This window comes from Acanthochromis polyacanthus, chromosome 8 (genome assembly GCF_021347895.1).
Source record: "Acanthochromis polyacanthus isolate Apoly-LR-REF ecotype Palm Island chromosome 8, KAUST_Apoly_ChrSc, whole genome shotgun sequence".
Classification (NCBI taxonomy): Eukaryota; Metazoa; Chordata; class Actinopteri; family Pomacentridae; genus Acanthochromis; species Acanthochromis polyacanthus.
Window position 1 is genome coordinate 22,819,608 of NC_067120.1, and position 19,561 is coordinate 22,839,168.

The 19,561-nt window shown below is 41.2% G+C and overlaps 1 protein-coding gene and 1 non-coding gene across 2 annotated transcripts; both read left to right on the forward strand.

Annotated features, from left to right (window-relative positions):
• Window positions 1-5,198: 5,198 nt before the first annotated feature.
• On the forward strand, window positions 5,199-19,445 carry eif4g2b (eukaryotic translation initiation factor 4, gamma 2b). The gene is made up of 20 exons (XM_022209045.2): window positions 5,199-5,307; window positions 8,465-8,529; window positions 9,005-9,130; window positions 10,045-10,147; window positions 10,305-10,436; window positions 10,668-10,734; window positions 10,823-10,974; window positions 11,135-11,245; window positions 11,717-11,899; window positions 12,178-12,319; window positions 12,532-12,695; window positions 12,827-12,940; window positions 13,426-13,554; window positions 13,678-13,782; window positions 14,164-14,379; window positions 14,682-14,940; window positions 16,204-16,408; window positions 17,096-17,304; window positions 17,547-17,668; window positions 17,812-19,445. Exons 7-20 carry the CDS (start codon window positions 10,891-10,893, stop codon window positions 17,875-17,877), a joined length of 2,109 nt encoding a protein of 702 aa, XP_022064737.2. The 5' UTR covers window positions 5,199-5,307; window positions 8,465-8,529; window positions 9,005-9,130; window positions 10,045-10,147; window positions 10,305-10,436; window positions 10,668-10,734; window positions 10,823-10,890; the 3' UTR covers window positions 17,878-19,445.
• LOC127535298 (small nucleolar RNA SNORD97) lies at window positions 13,157-13,332 on the forward strand. The gene has a single exon (XR_007944146.1). It is a non-coding gene; the product is annotated as a small nucleolar RNA SNORD97 (small nucleolar RNA).
• Window positions 19,446-19,561: the final 116 nt, after the last annotated feature.

Here is a 19,561-nt window from a genome sequence, read left to right on the forward strand (position 1 = left end):
AGTGAAATAATAATAATAATAATAATAATAATAATGTTATCACTATTATTACCACAATTATTATTATTATTATTATTTAGTGTGTAAGCTTGAGTTCAGCCGTTGCTGTACTGTGTGTTGCTTCTATATTTTCTATCTATGTTGTCTTGTATGGTAGCCTAGCCATGCTACACCCATGTTTCTGACGGCACAAGGGTCTAGGGAAGCTTGACAGGGAGGGAGGTGGGCTAAAAGGTTGTCTATCAAATCCCTCTGCAGCAATTGGGTAGGTATACAACCAATCAATGCAACGAATAGGCTGAAGTAGTTCCGAGAGCACCGGCGGATTGTGGCTAAGTCCCATTAGCTTCCCAACCAGCGGAGCCAACTGGTATATTAAGGATTTGCCATATCCCGTTGGCATAAGTCCAAATACGTCTTTTTTCTCAATGAAACACTTCAGTGCCATCCTTTGTTTATCTTTCAAGTTGAATTTTAGCTTCAAATCTTTAAGGGCTGTGGCCAAAGCCGAGTCGAAAGATAACTGTTTATTGTACGCCGGTTGTTTCTGTCAGAATCGTCACGCCTCTGTCGTCACTTAGTTACGCCCGCCTTCTGACTCTACACTTCATGGTGATTGGTCCGGCCAGTTTTAGGAGAATCCAGCCTCGAGCCTTATGGAGGGTAACTAGACCCACCCTGGCAGAGAATTAAATTCGTTGCCGTGGGTTGTCTAGCGCGGCTAGGCTACTTGTACGGTAGATTTTTCCATAAATCTGAATCTGCATGTTGTTTGTTGACCTTATATGCATTATGTTACAAATGCACATGTCACCTTGTCCACTGTCACAAATCACCTTTCTTAGTAATGTTTTGCCATTTTTTACATTTTAGAATTTTCCTCTTCACCCTTACAGATTGCCACTGGGAACAACTGCAGGATTTTTTTCACCCAGACCTTACACTGGTTCATTTTGTGCTGAAATTAGTTGCTGCACTGTTGGTTTGGAATGAAAACCTGCATACACTCTTAATAGGCAAAAGAGACAGCCAGAGGCCAGTGGTTTTCAATTAGCGTCAAGTGTCATTTACAATTCCGCCTAACATCAAAAGCTGATTTCATTTCATTGATTAGCACTGCAGCAATAGTAGTAGATGTAGTACGTGGCTGGTACAAAACCCATCAGTTAGATTGCCAAAGATGCACACGAAATGAATTTGTTTTTATTTTAAGAATAAATATGTAGCATCGGCATAATCATAAAATGTTTGCTTCTTGTTCTTTTTTGAATGGATGTTTTCTTGGCAACAGTGCTGCAGAAGAGGTGAAGAGGTGGAGGCTTGATTAACTGGAAGTACCACGGGGAGTTTTAGGGTGTTTGGGGTGATGGAGGTTCCCAATTATTTTCCTGGCTGCACGGAGAAGAGGAGGCCGTGACCCGTGCCCTTCTCAGCAGACAGAGAGATGTGCAGCAGTTTGCCCTTGGCCTGAACTTACGCGGCTCCAAACCTGGCAGTTGGATGAAGTGAAAATGAAGTCGGAAGTGTTCAGCAATAGATTGTGATAGGAAGCGAGCCGTAGATTTTCTTCAGTAGTTACAATGGTAGTCAGGCTCGTAAACAAAAGGTCATTGGTTCAAGCCTCGCGGTGACTGATCCATCCAGCTGAAGTTATTCCCATCAGGAGTATGCACTCTGATTGCAGAAATGGCATACATAAATAACAACTATTGCCTACAGCCTCTGGTAACCTGAGCCCTCAAATAAACCTAATAAATACTTTTCTGTCTATAATTTATACGAACTATCAATCCCGAAGTTCCCTTACATAAAGATAAGTTCTACTTATCATTTTATATTTTATAGTTTTTATAGTTTGAAGTACCCAGTTGTATTAAAGAGTGAATAGAACAGTACATATAAGAGAGGAGACAAATTAAAGGAAAAAACAACACTGAGTGTAATAGTAAGGCATCAGGCCACCATGTGTCACCAGAACAGCTTCAGTGCTCCTTGGTATTGATTCTTTATGTCTCTGAACTTTAGTGGAGAGATGGAACACAGTTCTGAGTAAAGATATTCCCACATTTGATGTTTTGATGATGGTGGTGGAGAGCGCAGTCAAACATATCAGTCCAGAATCTCCCATTGGTGTCAGTTGAGTTGAAAACTGTTGACTGTGAAGGCCACAGCATATAATTACCTCCGCCAGGAGGTTATGTAATCACTGGAGTTTGTTTGTCTGTCTGTCCGTCTGTGTGTGTGTGTGTGTGTGTGTGTGTGTGTGTGTGTGTTTGTGTGTGTGTGTGTGTGTGTGTGTGTGTGTGTGTGTGTGTGTGTGTGTGTGTGTGTGTGTGTGTGTGTGTGTGTCTGTTTGTCTGTTTGTCTGTTAACAGCATAACTCAAAAAGTCATGGACGGATTTTCACCAAATTTTTACAGGAGCTTCAAAAAATTCCTGGATCCAGACGGTGATTCGGATCACCTCCAAAATCTAATCGATTCTTACTTGTGCTCTTCCGGACATCCTGTAAAAATTTGGTGAAAATCTGTCCATGACTTTTTGAGTTATGCTGTTAACAGACAAACAGACAGACACACACACACACACACACACACACACACACACACACAGACGGACAGACAGACAGACAGACAAACAGCATGGCGGAGGTATGCGCTCTCCGAGTGCTTTTCAAGTTCACACAGTTTTCATTAAACCACTCAGGGACACCTTGTGCCTTGTGAATGGGAGCACTGTGATCCCGGAAGAGATAACTGTCCTCAGGATAAAATATTTCCATCCTTTGATGCAGGTGAACACTCACAACAGCTTTTTGTTGCAGTGACCCTTCAAGATAAGTGAACCCAAATCATGCCATCAAAATGACTCCCATAGCATAACAGAGCCACTGTATAATATAAATCCTCCTTTAAGATGAATAAAAACACAAACACTGAAAACCACTAACATTGTAAATTTACAATACAATACAATAACTTTATTAATCCTCGAAGGGAAATTCAATTGTCAGGGGTCTCATCTGTTTAGTTTAGAATTAAATAATCTAATTGCTGATGGCAAGAAAGATTTTCTGAATCTTTCTGTCCTGCAGCACAGGGACAGGAGCCATACATCATCGATGTTTTGTTGTTCATTGAGGCAGATATGAAGTGGATGATCCATGTTTGTCAGAATGGCCTGCATTTTGCTTAGTGCACGTCTCTCCACTTCATTTTTGACTAATACTTTTTTTAAAAAATGCTGAGATTGGATAGGTGGGCCAAAAGGTGCACAGTCTCCACAGAAATGTTAAATGAAATACTTCCGTGCAAGATAGTCATATGAAAGTATTTACTGCGGGAAAACAACACACCTGCACAGCAAAAGTCTGCTGAGAAAGATAAACTATACTATATCTCATAAAATTATGAGTCATCAGATGAAAAGATGCAAACAAGCAACAGAGACAGAGGAAATGTATTTAGATGAGTGTAAAGGTCAATGAGGAGTTATTTTTCTAAAACAGCTTCAGCTCAAATTGAAAATCTTACCAAATACATTTTTGTTTCCATTTTAACGCTTTCTTGACTTCCAATTTTGGTTTCTATTCTGTTCATTATTTAAAAAAAATACAACAAACCCTGCTCTCGGTAGTAATTTTTTAATCGATTGTTATCTCTTTTCAGCAGACAAACTTTTTTTGAACATCATCTTAAATTAAATGTCAATCAATAAAAGTAGGCGGAGTCTTTTTTTCATTCTGCTTCTCATTGGATGATAAGTATTGCTGGAAACGCCTTAAAAACATATCTTTGCTATGATTGGTCAGAATTGACATGGCAACAAATTGCGTGACCAATGCAAATTGGTGACTTTTCTGCCCCCATAAGGCTGCAAGCTTTCGGGCTCTGTACTAGCTAGCTAGCTAATGCAAACAAACCAGGCAGCAGACAGGGGCTTGATGTGTGTGTTTGTACGGTCATCTTTCTGCTTTCAGCTCTCCTGATTTCCGTCGCAAAACCCGCTTTTCTTTTACGACCGTCTTATTTCTTCTTTGGTAGTCCCACAAAAATATAAAACTGAAGTTGCTTTGGTAAAGGTAAGGGATATTTCTCTCTCTTCCAAAACTGCACCGGTTCATCCAAAATGGCTTCTGTTAGCCATTCAGCTAAGATAGTGAAGTCTAACATCAGCTCGCTTAAGCTAACTATAGCATATTAGCTTAGGAGCCGGCAGATAGCCTAGCTCACGGATGTCTCAGCTGATTTAAATTCAAGTAGAAAATGGCGTCGTCGCCTAGCTACTCTAGCTGGTATTTGGAGGTAATTAAACACGTTAATGCATGATTTAAATGTCGTTTAATGTTACGCATTACTGGTAACATGTCCTACCACACTGCATCCGATCTACTTCACTTAAAAACTAGCCTTTTAACTATATGTTAGGTCTCAGTAAGAGAATAGGATGGCGATACAGGGACAGTCGACTGGAAAGCTTAGCGGCCAGCCACGCTGCCCTGCCCAAATTCACTGCACCATGGTGTGGCGTTAACGTTGGGTTTGCAGGCTGGTCCTGTTTTCGACCTACAAGAGCAAATCAACACAAAGCATCTGGAATCAGACAGCTACTGTAATGCAGTGTAGCGACAAGCATTTGTGTCCACATAGTGTAACGCTACCGATTGAACCTTTGGTAAAACTGTAGAAGGCACAGCAGTCGACTACGCAGACATGGTAAACATTTTACCAATGTCCGTGACGTAGCTAACTTATGGAATTAGCAACCTAGCAGGCTAGCTAATTATTTAGCTTTAGCCGGTTAGCTGACGCACATATGCTTTGTTGTCGCCGAGAAAATAGCTGCATGGATTTGTACGTTTTTACATCCGATGTCATTGCGGTAAATGGTCTCGTTAATAATGAAAGAAACAAATAACCTATTCAGTGCTGTCGTGTTCGCAGTTTACTTATGTCGTGAGGCTGATTTGATAATTTCATTTTTCGTGAGTTGCTAGGCCTGTAACAAAGACATAGCTTTTGGACTGTTTTTCAAGCTAAATTTACCAGCTGACGCTGTCCTTGGGTAACCTCGGATACTCGTAGTGCCCTGTTTAGCGTCTGTTTCATAACCCTGAAGATAATTATGTAGTTTATGTCTGTCTTGCTTTCCCTAACCCCCATGCAGTTACTAATTGGATTCATTTTTCTCTTCCTCAGCACCGTTTTCCCCATCCCCTCCTATTATTCTTATTCTTTTGAGTATTCTTCATTGTCAAGCCGCCAAAGTGGAGAGTGTGATTGCAGAAGGGGGTGCTTCTCGTTTCAGGTAAAAACCAGATCATGTACAGGATGTGGCAACATGAAAATCCTTTTCTTTTCCCCCTATGGTTAGCCCTCCGCTAGCACTTTGGGCAGGAACTTCCGTCCTTTAGAACAAAGCAGGATGTGGGGAGGCTCAAAATGGCAGTCAGACTCTTCTCTTTGTGAGAAAAAGGAGGGTGGGTGTAAAGATTGAGCCTTAGGAGGGTTTCTGTCCTGTGGATTCTATATTGCTGATGAGGACACACACTCAGTTTAGTACATAGTCACTCTTCGTAAGATGTCTTGGTTCCAGTATGCATGTCTAAAATGTCTAAGTTGCTCCGGGATTGTGTTTGTTAAATGTACAACCGCACAAAATGGGCCTTTTCAGACGGTTGCAGAAGTTTCTATTTTCAGATGTCATGTCTGATAGTAAATTGGTCATACTGATACTGGTCAAAATGATTTTAAAATCAGTTTCTACACACAATTGCAAAAGCCTTGCACATGTCCTGAATATACAAATGGGCTGCCCCAGTTGCCCACAAGTAAGCTGAATTGAACATGCAGTTGCACACACAGTTGTGAAATTTTGCATATTATTAGACTTGGTCATCTGTGATCAAACAGTGGCAGCAGAGCAGTCAGTGTGAAGGGTGCTTTTTTCATAGCACCCGAAAATGTGCGTGATGCCCCATCTTTTTTGCATCACTTCATGTTCCGACCATACTAATAGTAATTTCTCCAGTTGACGAATAACTAGGTATTTGCCCAAGCCCAAAATTAGTTGCTCTGTTTGTTTTTAGGTCATGGCTCTGTTTCTGAAACGGCAGAGAAAGCTGTAGAAATTCATAAAATTGAATTGTCTTTTATTAAGAAATGTAAATGCTCAACACTGGTATTGTGTTCATAATTAGAGTTATGTGACGATCGACATTGGTTTGTTCACAACAGTACTCAAAAACGGAATAACGGATATGGATGAAATTTTCAGGGAAGGTCAGAAATGACACAAGGACCAAGTGATTCGATTTTGGCAATGATACGGCTTATAGTCTGGATCCATGGACTTGTTAAATGTTTCCCTATATTGCAAGATAGCGTCACAGCGATAGCGTCACTGAAATGATGACAAGTGAATGCTACAACAGCTGCCTGCAGTCACATGATTGCAATCCTACAGCAAATCGACCACAAACCGTTTAAAGATTTCATCCATCCGAAATCAGATGACTGAGCACAGAATTGTTGAGTTTTGTTTTTCAGTTCTCTATCTCACCAGCATCTAACAAAACATATATTAATAATACCAACAGTCTAAATAAGTTTATTATTTTATACTTAATGTTTTTTTTCAGCATTTTATGCGTATAAAAATGTGAGTGACCAGCACTCAGCTGTGTGCCTGAATCCACCCTGTGTTTACTCATATCGGCACCAGAGCAGTAGATGCTGCTTTGCTGATGTGCTGCTACCACTGCACCTTCTGTGTAGTTACTGTTTTAAGACACTGAAGCGCTGGCGTGCTATCAAAGGGGATAAAATGCAGAACACAAATGTCAGTGTTTTACTGTACCATTTTAATCTGCATTTGTGAGTATAAATGAAAGGTATTCATAATCAACTTGAAGTGACCATTAAAACAGCGGTGCAATTATTCTAATTTTAGATATGCACAAAATACCTTTTCTCTCTCTGTCAACACTGAGGATGCAGCCATCTTGTTTGACTAAACACATGTGGAATTAGAAAAAAAACAACCTGGGACTTTGTGTTCATTTTAATTGTGAGTGATGAAGCTGCAGGTTCTGGCTAACCCTGCTAGCATGTTAAAGCTGAATGACAACTGGTGCACTGCCAAAATGTTCTATGTGGAATTCATGCTGCAGAATATCAGTTCAGGGAATGCTAGTACATACACATAAATAGACCTTTGTGGTTGAGTTAGGCTTATACAGAACTGATAGTCATGTGCTGACTGGTTTGCTACAGATGAACGTATTTTTACACCTCTACCAAAACATTTATTTTTCTTACTGCATAATCTTGAAGAGAATAGTTTAGGTGACTAGATTAGACTAAATAATGTGGGCAAACGGAGGAAAAATGCGGGAGTGGTTCAGCTTTGTTTCTCATAGGCAAGTTTTAGAAGTGTAAGAATTGTCCTTCTGAAATCTATGTCAGGCACTTCAACAGCTGAGTGTGACAGTCACTTGAAAGTATATCATGCAATGTTTATTCATGGTGCTGTTGCTCAGTTCGAGCTATTATTCATGCTAGTTTGTACTTTACACTTTAAAACCAAAAAAAAATCAGTACTTTATTGGGACTTCAGTGACACTTAATTTTCCTGTCATTACAAAAAATGAATTGTTGTCTTGCAGTTCCCATGAAATCAAAGTCAGTGTTTGAGCCACCTATATGCCCCTAGTGGGCCCAACAATGAGTTAGTCTTACTGGCATTTACAGTTTGTCATTCACTGGAAAATGATTTTAAAAAGTGTTGAAGACTCCTCTTGTACTCAAAGGTATAGACTAATTTTGTGTCTGACTATTACCGATTGACACAGGAATTAGGAAGCAACAATGGGTGGTTGTGTGTTCTTGGTTGTGCTCAGCTCCCTCCCTTTGTCTGTAAGCACCGCAGGCTATTGCGATTGTGGCGACAATAAATCCTCGACAACAGAGAGCAGCCTGTTCTCGCTCGTGCCTGGTTTTCATATTAAGCTAGTAGGTAGTTTCCCTGGTTAGAAAAACAAAAGGCAGCCAATGTGGATCAGGCAAGTGAAGCTGACCAATCAGAAGACTGGACTCCTGCTTTTACAGAAATCCTAGCTCTCCGTTATCTGTTTCATGGCAACTTTAAAAGCAGTGATCAAGTCGAGAGCTGCTCGGTTAAATATAAGACACATCTAATGGAGACACTGTACATCTTTGTGGTTGATTGTATTATAATCTTCCTGAGAAATTTTCTAGTTTTGCTTTGTTTGGGGCAGGTTTTATGATTTAATGTGTCTTGTAAGTGAGGGCTCTTGTTCCTTGATATGTTATCCGGGTTAAGTGAAGATTGAATGAATTAGTAAGTGGTACTAAGTGATTTTATTTCCCATGGGGTAAAGACATGGACTCATTCCATGTTGTACAATGTTTCATGAACCGAATGCGTTTCCCTGCTTTTGCAGTGCTTCTTCGGGGGAGGAGGTGGTAGGGGTGCACCTCAGCACTATCCCAAGACTGTCGGCAACAGGTTTGTTTCATTTCCTCAATAGTAATATGCACCAGTGACTATTGGTTGGACTTTCCTATTACAGAACAAGTGGACTATGTCTTGATTTGAATATCCAGAAGTCCTGTAACATGTTTGTCAGCTGCATGTAGTGTATGTGTGTTTACTAACAGGGGTAGGCTGGGATCATTTTACAAATAGACTGGTCTGTAACATTATAAACAAATACTGTTTTGACTGCTTGTGATGAGAGACTCTTATACCCGACAGTGGAATTTTAATTTAAGTAAACAGTAAGATGAGGTTCATCTTCCTCTAACTTTACTGGTAAAGCAGCATTTGTAATGAGTGTGCTGTCACTTGTACAATAAGTATTGCTTTATTTTTAGGTTTTATGCTCGTACTATTGGAAGGACATTTGTGTATTCCTCTCTACAAACCACAATGTCATCAGATTCTGTGCCAAATCACTGTTTCTTTCTCTGTAATTTTACAGCGAGTTCCTGGGGAAAACCCCAGGGCAAAGCGTTCAGAGATGGGTTCCTTCACGAAGCACTAGACGAGATGTCAACTCCAGCAACGAAAAAGAGCGCCACGATGCAATCTTCAGGAAAGTGAGGGGGTAGGTTCCTGTCCCTATGCATATTTAAAGATTTGATTGTCTTTCCCTAGGGACAAAGCATTTTTTGCTCCTTCCTAGACTTTTCAGCCAGTCTTGCATAGAAATGGTATGCAGGAGTTTTGATCTCTTATGGCTCAAAGATTGTGCTTAAGGTTTGTGCGTGTGGTGCTTAAACTGTTTTAACTGTGTGCAGACTTTATTTTTTAAATTGCAAAACCCATCTCAGCAGATTATTTTTTTATTATTGCTTTAGAAACCAGTGAACCTGTAAATGTTTTAACCATATTCCTGTAATTTGGAGCATTATCTTGAACAAAGTTGCAAAGACTTGGGGTGAGGTTTTGACAACAGCAAAAATAAAGAAGCTGTTAGAGAATCATAGCTCCTTTTATGCAGTCTTCTACTGAAGCTATTAAAGACCAGTTTGGGAGATCAGGAACTTTATTAGTTGTGTTTTGAATGCTTCTGTGTTGCCCATGGTTCATTTATTCTTCATTTGCAGATAGTTCAATAGTGACAAAGTGTTTAATTGTGTAGGACTGCAGTCATTACGATGGTATGTGCTTTGCTAACGGCACTTAAGCCCTGCTTCCTCCAGATCAGGTGATGTTTACAAGTACAAAAGATGAAGCGACTACAGTGTTTCCTTTGAGAATGTAGGCCTGCTGGGGCGTACCACAGCAGTCAGACTCAGGGAAATATCAAACTACAGCATATAATTGCTTTATACAACAATTTTAAAAAAGTATTTATAAAAAATTCAAGATGAATTGTGCTCATGCTGAAGTGTCCCTATAATAAAATTGCATGTCTTCACATTATACCCCTTCTTGATAACATTATGTGATGTATCATCTTGATCTTGACTTCCCACTCTGGCTGTTTCTCCCTTCACACTGATTTTGTTTTTCTAGCATACTAAACAAACTCACGCCTGAGAAGTTTGACAAGCTATGCCTTGAGCTCCTGAATGTGGGCGTAGATTCAAAACTCGTCCTTAAAGGAATCATCTTGCTGGTAAGCATCCATTTTTTACTTTTCGGTACTCTGCTAAATGGAAATGCATTCAGCCATACTTGGCAGACTGCTCTGAGTGACTCATACCCAAACACTACATGTTTTAATGACCTCATTGGTCCCACTCTGGTTTGTGCCTCCTGCGTCTGTGGTTCAGATTGTAGACAAAGCCCTAGAAGAGCCGAAGTATAGCTCGCTCTATGCTCAGCTATGTCTGCGCTTGGCAGAGGACGCACCAAACTTTGATGGCCCTTCATCTGAGATCCAAACATCCCAAAAGCAGAGCACAGTGAGTGCGACTATCCTGTCTAGAAATTTGTAAACACTTCTGAGCCTGCAATAGATTTTCTCTGTTTTTATAATGTGCCATTTGTTTTCTTTTTGAGCAGGCAATAATAAAGCTGTTTGAGCCACTCTACTTTTGATAAAGGAAAATCATTTTTATTTAATGCTTTCATTAAAAAAACTCATTCCTTGTTGTTGTATGTCTGACCAGTGGCTGCTTTTGTTCCTATTGTAGACCTTCAGAAGACTGCTGATTTCCAAGCTTCAAGATGAATTTGAAAACCGCACCAGAAATGTTGAAAGTAAGTCTTCATCTTAAAGGGGTGCTTGTGGGTGATGTTGCTTTTTACCATCACCTGTTCACTACTAACATCTCTCTTTCCTTGTCAGTCTATGACAAACATGACAACCCTCTTACTTCTGAGGAAGAGGAGCAGCGTGCCATTGCCAAGATCAAGATGCTTGGCAACATTAAATTCATCGGGGAACTTGGCAAACTCGACCTCATCCATGAATCTATCCTTCATAAGTGCATCAAAACAGTGCGTTTAAACCTCTGTATATTCTCTCTGTTGAAAGTCCCTGTCAGTTTTTACTGCTGAAATCTGACTTTCAATTAAAGAAGTTTTTCACACCTTCAAACCAAACAAGTCTACCTTGTATGACGCCCTGCTTTCTGTTTCTCTTCAATGTTTTCTAAAGCTTCTGGAAAAGAAGAAGAGAGTCCAGCTTAAGGATATGGGGGAGGATCTGGAATGCCTCTGTCAGATAATGAGAACGGTGGGGCCGAGACTCGACCATGAGAAAGCAAAGGTAACTGCTATTATACAATATGGCCAGATCTCTAAGGTATTGGTACCAAAGAATGAACAGCATGTCAAATTCAACAGGAGAACATTTCTTGGTAAAACCTATTCATAGGTCAGCCAGTTACTTCTGCATTAAACTGCAGAAACCCTAAAATCTTTAGAACAGAATCTGAAATGTTACCAGATAAACAGAAACCAAACTAATTACTCTGAGCTTATTTGTTTTGTTTTTACTTTGCCACCTCTTTGCACTGTTCCTTTGTGGACCTGGCTTGGTCAACTGTGTCATTTCAGGTCCTGGCTTAGCTCACCATCTGGCCTCACCTAATGCCCCAGTTGACTCTCAGCCAATGCTAATGTAAATCCTGCTGTAAAACTATGCACAGACTGACAGCCTGTGTGTATTCTGCTGTAAAACTGTGCGTACAGGCTGCTGTTGCTCACACCTACCTTCCGCTCTCCGTCCTTTCACCAGTCTTTAATGGATCAGTACTTTGGCCGTATGCGATCCTTAATGAACAACAAGGAGTTGCCTGCTAGGATCCGCTTCCTGCTGCAAGACACAGTGGAACTGCGAGAAAACAACTGGGTCCCCCGCAAGGCTTTCATCGACAACGGACCAAAGACGATTAACCAGATCCGTCAGGATGCAGTGAAAGTGAGTCCAGTGTTAAAGGGCTTCCATAAATACACTGTGATGCAATAAAAGAACCAGTTTCCTCGTGTTGGCAAGTATCCTGTTTGGAATGTGAGGCAGCAGGACATTGTGCTGGCAATTATGACAAATAGGGAAACAATGTAGTAAAGTTTTTGGATTGTAGATACCATGTAATTTAGTGTACAGCTCTTTAAAAAATATTGTAATGTTAGAAATTTGAGTTGAGCTCTGGGTTTGTTGGCGAATCATTTGACAGGCTTTCTCTCATGTTCTTTTAGGATTTGGGTGTTTTCATCCCAGCACCCATGTCTCAGGGGATGAGGATGGACTTCTTCTTGGAAAGCCCTTTCATGCCCAACAGAATGAAACTGGACAGGGAGACTCTCGGGGGATTGGCTGACATGTTTGGACAAATGCCAGGTGAGCGTTATGCTCTTGGGTCTCCTGAACTTTGTGGCTGCCGCTCATGTTTTTATTTGTATGCTGTAAAAGCCCTTTAAAAAAGTTTCACTTAGCTTAAGGAAAAAGGGTGGTCACCTTGGGGTGTTACTTTTATAAACTAAAATATTTTACTGCTGTGACACACTCTTCCTTTGTGGTAACTGTACCTTCATTTTTATACTTTTTCTCAGGAAGTGGGATTGGAACTGGCCCGGGGGTTATTCAGGACAGGTACTCTCCCACTATGGGACGCCATCGCACCAACCCGCTCTTCAACGGCCACGGGGGCCACATCGCCCCTCCACCGCAGTCACAGTTTGACATGGGGCCCAAGTCTTTTGTTAAGTCCAACCAGGTAATCCTGCTAAACGTTTGCATTAATAGTAGTAGCAGTTTTTAATGAAGATGAACAAAGTACTTCTTTTTAGTTGAATATTTTTTTTACACACCTTAATCCTTCTTTTTGCCCTCGTGACTTTTCAACAGGTTCAGAACCAGCATTTCCTCAACCAGAACCAGAACCACCTGGCCCAGCAGCAGGTCCAGTCTAAGGATATGCCTCCTCGATTCAGCAAGAAAGGACAGCTCAATGCAGACGAGGTAAATGGAGCGAGTTGAGGCTGATTTGCAGGATGTGGGCACAAACATGGACAAACAATTTGTGGTTTGTAGTGTACTAAAAATTCACAGATTTGAATATCATCACAGTTTAACAAGGGTAGAATATCCTTCCCCTTTTACAGTGAAGATATTGCACAAGATTTTTCACACTAGCATTAAGTGACTGTATCCTGCTATCTTAACTGTCAAGTCTTGATGCCCTATGATTATTAAAAGACGCGTTATTCTGAGGAACACATCTGCTACTAGTCTTCCCTCTGCTGTCTACTCCATCTTTAATCTGCTCCATCTTTCCTGTCCTCCCTCCACTTCTACTCTTTTTTCAAACTGGTAGCAGGTCCACTGACTGCGATTATGAGATATGAGGGCATTGCATGTAGCTTCTGTGTAGATTTAGAATTTTATTAAGCCAGAGACTAATCCTATTGTGTACTCTCTATTTTTGATACCTCCCGGTCCTGCAGATCAGCCTCAGGCCTGCTCAGTCATTCCTCCTCAATAAGAACCAGGTGCCCAAGCTCCAGCCCCAGATCCCCACCATGATGCCTCCTAGTGCCCAGCCTCCACGCACTCAAACCCCTCCTCTGGGACAGGTAAGAGGCCTCCCCTAGCATAAATGTAGATATGAGATTAGATCACAGTTTAAGAAGATGGATAAAATGCCATGATTTGATTGTGAACTGTGTCTGAAATAATGACATAACCTTTGCCCTCAGCCTCCACAGCTTGGCCTCAAGACCAACCCTCCACCCATTCAAGAGAAACCTCAGAAGACCAACAAGAAACCACCTCCTGCCAAGGAGGAGCTTCTTAAGATGACGGTAGGCAAAATAATAGCATTTGCAGCTGCAGCTGTTCCAGTCCACCACACTTGAGAAGGCTATGTAAAATCCCCAAGGATAAATCAGAAGACTGTCACATTACCACAGTGTACTCTAAGCTGGCTTTCAAAGTGTGTTTGTTACTCACACACACTCAGTGTTGCTTAGATTTAATCATAATTGCAATGCATTTTCTCCATTCATACGGTTTATTTCACTGCTTTCACTCATTCCGTGGTTTGCTGTTTTTATGGAACTGTTACTCCATTTATCATTTGCATTTGTAGTAGAGGTTGACACAAGATGCACTGAGTTCGTGTGTTATGTTTAGTGATCAGAATGTCCGTCCCTCATGTCTGTGCACTTGAATCCTTTCTTTAGGAGGCAATTATGACTGAGTACTTCAACACTAAGAACCTGACTGAGGCTGTGAGCGGCGTGCGAGAGATGAGGGCTCCGAAGCATTTCTTGCCAGAGATGCTCAGTAAGATCATTGTGTGTTCTCTGGATCGTCCTGATGAGGACAAAGAGCATGCCAGCACTCTGATTCACACGCTGCGCACTGAGGGACTCATCACTGGAGAGAACTTCATGCAGGTATTTGCAGCTACTGCATACATTTACATGTACAGAGAAAATGCTCCTAGCACAGAATTCAGTTTTCTATGAAAAGATGGTCGTGTTTCAGTCACTCTGAAAATTAGTCTTAAGTAATGCCTACGGAGTTTGACAAAAGGAGGCATGAAAAAAAATCACCTTTTAAATCTGACATTTCAAAATTGCAGTCAATTGCCCACAGAGGATGCTGTAATTAGTTGTGACATAATTTGTCACTGATGAACCCAGAGGGGGTAGAATCATTACGAGTCATGCTTTGGCATTTTGTCCCATACCCTCAGGCTTTCCTCAACGTCCTGGACCAGTGCCCTAAGATCGAGTTGGACGTGCCCCTGGTGAAGTCCTATCTGGCCCAGTTTGCGGCTCGGGCCATCATCGCAGAGCTGGTGAGCGTGGCGGAGCTGGCTCACCCCCTGGAGAACGGCACCCACTTCCCCCTCTTCCTGCTCTGCCTGCAACAGACGGCCAAGCTGAAGGACCGGGAGTGGCTCACCGACCTCTTCCAGCAGAGCAAGGTCAACATGCAAAAGATGCTTCCAGGTATGTCCCTCTGTCTCACCGCCACACACCTTACCTACTCCCAGCTCCATCTCTGCTTCTATCAAATTTAATGCTTCCCTGAGCCACTGGTGTCATGGTAAGGAGTGTTTAGGTTCCACTAGAGGTCTTCGGTATTTGTTTTTACATACCATAGTGCCTTTCCAGCATTTCACCAGATTATACAGTACAAATGAATAAATGCATGTCTACAGACATTGTTAGCACACATTACAGTAGCTTACAGTGTAGTGTATAGCAGCAGTTACTCAGACAAGTCCTGATGGATCACTTCTGTCCTTTATTTTGTTGTAGCACTGTGAATGATGTTAAATCCCGCTAACAACTCAATGACTAGACTGCCAATCATTTCTACTAGGGCTGGACCCGAATATCTAAATAGTCGGTCGTGACAGTGGTGTCCGAGTATTTGTTGTGAGATCTGAATATCATACCCCAACGGATGATGTTGTGCGATCGATATTCGTCTCATCAATTCGTCCGACATCGGATATTACAAGATGAACCGATCCTAATAATCAGCTCCTGTCCATCTATCGACAATCTCCAAAACCTGTCGTCAATAATCGGACCAAATATCCCGAGCCCAGAAACTGCTATTGGGTCCAGCCCTAATTTCTATCCACTAGCAGGTTCTCTGCTACTTTTTCATCCCTTTATACCCTTTGGTCTGTTGTAACAAACTCACTGTATTTTCTGATTCACAATTATTTCCATAAGTTCCAAGCTTATGGGAGTTTTGGCTGAATATGATAGCAAATGAATCTACACAAATAGAAAAGGCTTTAACAGTTGGTTGTAGATACGTTTTCAATGGGTCCTTCTTTAGTGTGGTTAGGAATTTTCAGGGCAGTTGTTTCTCAGTGTTGAATTTACATTCAGCCGATGCAGACATGCTAATATTTGTGGGCCATTCTGAACCACTTATACTGCCACTGATAGTTTGAAGAGTTTTGCATGTCTGATCTGCATCAGCTCAGCTGTCTGCCTGTTTCTCCATTTGGCTGTATCTTGGCTGACCTCCAGTGGTGTGTGTTGTGCACTACAGTCAGTCGTCTTCAGACAATGTCGGTTTGAAAGAACAAAAAGGAAATGTTTTGACTCTATAGAAAGAATCCTCTTCTAAATCTTTAAATACTGTGGTCCACCTTAAAACCACAACCCCACCCAACCCTGGAATCACATCAGAAACCTAGCCATCAGCATTTTGACCCCTCTGAATAATTGACTTCTTCCTCATGGCAGAAATTGATCAGAACAAGGACCGCATGCTGGAGATCCTGGAGGGGAAGGGCCTGAGCTTCCTGTTCCCTCTGCTCAAACTGGAGAAGGAGCTGCTGAAGCAGATAAAGGCAGACCCCTCTCCACAGTCCATCTACAAGTGGATTAAAGACAATATCTCGCCCAAGCTTCACACCGATAAAGGCTTTGTCAACATCCTCATGACCAGGTAGATTTACTGATTATTTGTGTTTGCTAGAGCTCAAACAGTACGTGAAACTCTTCATCTTTAGGAACTGTTAACACCAAGTTTCTGAATCTGTATTTACTCAGATTTATCCTCATGTATGCCTCAAACATCACAAATCTGCAGCAGAATCTGTTAACTGAAGAGAAAATGTCTAATTTGGTTGTTCATAAAAACATTTAAGTCATCAAACTTAAATGAACACCTGTAACGTTGGCGAGCTAGCGTTAGCGCGACGAGCTAACTGGTGCTACAGGCTGCTGCTGGCAGTTCTATGTTGTGGCACACGAGCCGTTCCACTCCAAACAAGGCACACTTTCTCCGGCGCTGCCTGCTTTACGTTTAGACATCTTCTCCGCAGCGATCGCACGCTAAATCCGCCGAGTATTCCCAGGAAAACAGCGAGCGGTCATTGTATCAGCATAGCAACTCCTATCATCGTGTTTGTTCAGCTTTTAGTCATATTCAGTAATAAATGACACCAGTATCTGATCAAAACCTGATACAGACGGTTTTGTTTAGTGGTCTCTGTCACTGTAAATACAGAAGAGTTTCATGTCCATCACACGCATGTGTATATACGTTTCTTTGTATTAATACAAGGAAATGCTTTCTAATCACTGACTTAGGTCTGTCATGTAACTAACCTGGGTCATGGTGTTTTCCCAGTTTCCTCCAGTACATCTCCCAGGAGCTGTGCGTGGCGGAGGGCGATGAGCAGCTGGCAGCCCCCTCCAAAGAGCAGCTGGAGCAGGAGAAGCAGCTGCTGCTGGCCTTCAAGCCCGTTATGCAGAAGTTCCTGCACGACCATACCGAGCTGCAGGTCAGCGCCCTGTACGCCTTGCAGGTGCACTGCAATGCCAACGGGTTCCCTAAAGGTACAGCACCCCCACGTTTTGGACAGCCTACTAATATATTTGGCTTATGAACTAATTGCAAAATATTAAAATTTTAATATTTGCTGATAAGCAGCAAGAAATTGGAGTGTAAGGATGTTAAAAATGATCCTTGTCATGATTCTTAGTCAAATGCTCAAAGTAAAATATGAATATTGACTAGTTTCACATTATTGCACATTTATACCGTATGTGTTTTTTTTGTTTGTTTTTTTTACAACAAGGCATGCTACTGCGCTACTTTGTCAACTTCTACGACATGGAGATCATTGAAGAAGAAGCCTTCCTTGCATGGAAAGAAGATATTACCCAAGAATTCCCTGGAAAAGGAAAAGCTTTATTCCAGGTACAGTGATGTAGTTTATTTCAGTAGAGAGAAAGAAGCCACAGTTTAGCACACTCAAACTTTAGCTCCTTAACATTAGAATGATTTTATATTGTATCATTTTGCCAGTGTTTATGCATGATTTGACTTGTACCTCCTGGCAGGTAAACCAGTGGCTCACCTGGCTGGAGACGGCGGAGGAGGAGGAGTCCGAGGACGACGCAGACTGAGAAACCACGCAGAAGCATCATGGCGTAGATCGACCTTATCTTATTATTAGACTCGCCTTTCCTTTATTAAACTCCATGCTTAATTTCACCACTACCACGTGGCACTCAGCTGCTTCTGTCTTGCAAATATAAACCGAAAGCTTGTACCTATAGGGCCTCATGTGCTACCACCCGCACCGTGATGTTAGGCTGAGAAGCGCCGTGTGATCTGTTGCCTAATGGATGTTTGATTTTTGAATCTGTGTCCTGATCAGCTACATGAATTCTTGAAGTCTAGAGTGGCTCAACCATGTGTTTCTTTGTTTTTGCTCTGTTAGGTTTGTAACTCCTTTTTTCCACTGTATTGCATGTTTTTTTTTTTTTTCATTTCCACTCAATTTTTACTGATTTAAACCTCCCCATTAGGAAACAGCTTTATTTAAAGCTGTGTAGGATTCGCCCCGAAATCAGTGAAATTTGTGATGATCTTTGCTAATGCTAGCTAATAGCATACAACCATTAACAAAGGGTCTTGGCGGTGAGCGGCTTTGTGATCTTCTGTGAAGGCCCGGCCTGGATTTCCTTCCATCGCGCTGTGATGCAGTGCTTAAAAACAGCAGAGAAAAGGCAGCAGAGAGGTCCATATAGTGAAAATCAAGACAATATGTGACTTTCTGCCTTTGTTTTAGAAAGTGTGAATGTCAACAGGCCTACTGAAGTGAGAATGAAGCAAAGCTGGCAAACATTTCATAACAAATTAAGGTGTGTGCTTAGTCAACCAATGCTCACTAAAAACTTGTTCCATTTTTTTTTTTAAATAAAAGTGCTCTTCATAGTTGCTGATGATGAGCATCTTCTTTTTTTTTTTTTTTAATCATTTCTCCTTTGGGAGATTTCTCCCTTTTGTAATCTGTACCTCTTTGTTGTCTTTTATTACATGAGTGGTTGCAATACTCATCCTCCTCCAAATGTTACAATATTTTAAAACGACTGTAATCATTGGTGTGCCGCCGTAACATTTCAAAGTTGCCTGTGTTTCTACCTCTTAGTTAGATGGGCTTTTTGTTTTGTGCTGGGATTTTTAAAATCTACTAAGAAGAATCTAGAGCAGGAGCAAATGCTGAAGTGTTTGATTTAGTCCTGGCCTAATTGCACAGTAAATTTATTGAAGCAGAAGTTTCCAGTGAAGCTTCACATGGTTTACAAGTATTAATATTAAGAAGGAAAGAAAGGCTTGTTTTATGAATTCGGCAGCTCTTCTTTGAGAAGTGTACCTGTTAAAAGGTGGAGTCTCTGCGTTTTGTCGCTCCATAGTTTGGAGCGGCAGTTTGAATGTGGCCTCTTTTGAATTAGAAGTTTCAAAATGAGCAATTTAAAGAAGTATCGGTTAAATTGACAATATAAAAACAAAATGGATTGTTTCCCCCTAAAGTGTAAGTGCTAAACAAATGATTAACATCAAGTTTTAAGAATCGTGCTCACAAGCCATGTTTATGTATAAGGCAATGGATTTGAATCTTATTGTAAGGTATTCATAAATATTGTGCACCTCTATTGCTTTAATGTCAATAAAGTCCAGTACATGAGCACCAGTGCTATTTTTCACTTTATTTACGCTGCTTTTCTTCACATATTCCAACCCTGCAACAAAACGCTTAACACTATGGTACACTAACGTCTGAGATGAAAACCAAACGAGTTTCAG

Bases quoted from the DNA above. Each gene is read 5' to 3' on its own strand.
- eif4g2b (XM_022209045.2), top strand. From the start codon at position 10,891: ATGCTTGGCAACATTAAATTCATCGGGGAACTTGGCAAACTCGACCTC. The intron at 11,246-11,716 runs GTAACTGCTATT...TCCTTTCACCAG, and splicing joins TCGACCATGAGAAAGCAAAG to TCTTTAATGGATCAGTACTT. The intron at 12,941-13,425 runs GTAAATGGAGCG...CCGGTCCTGCAG, and splicing joins GACAGCTCAATGCAGACGAG to ATCAGCCTCAGGCCTGCTCA.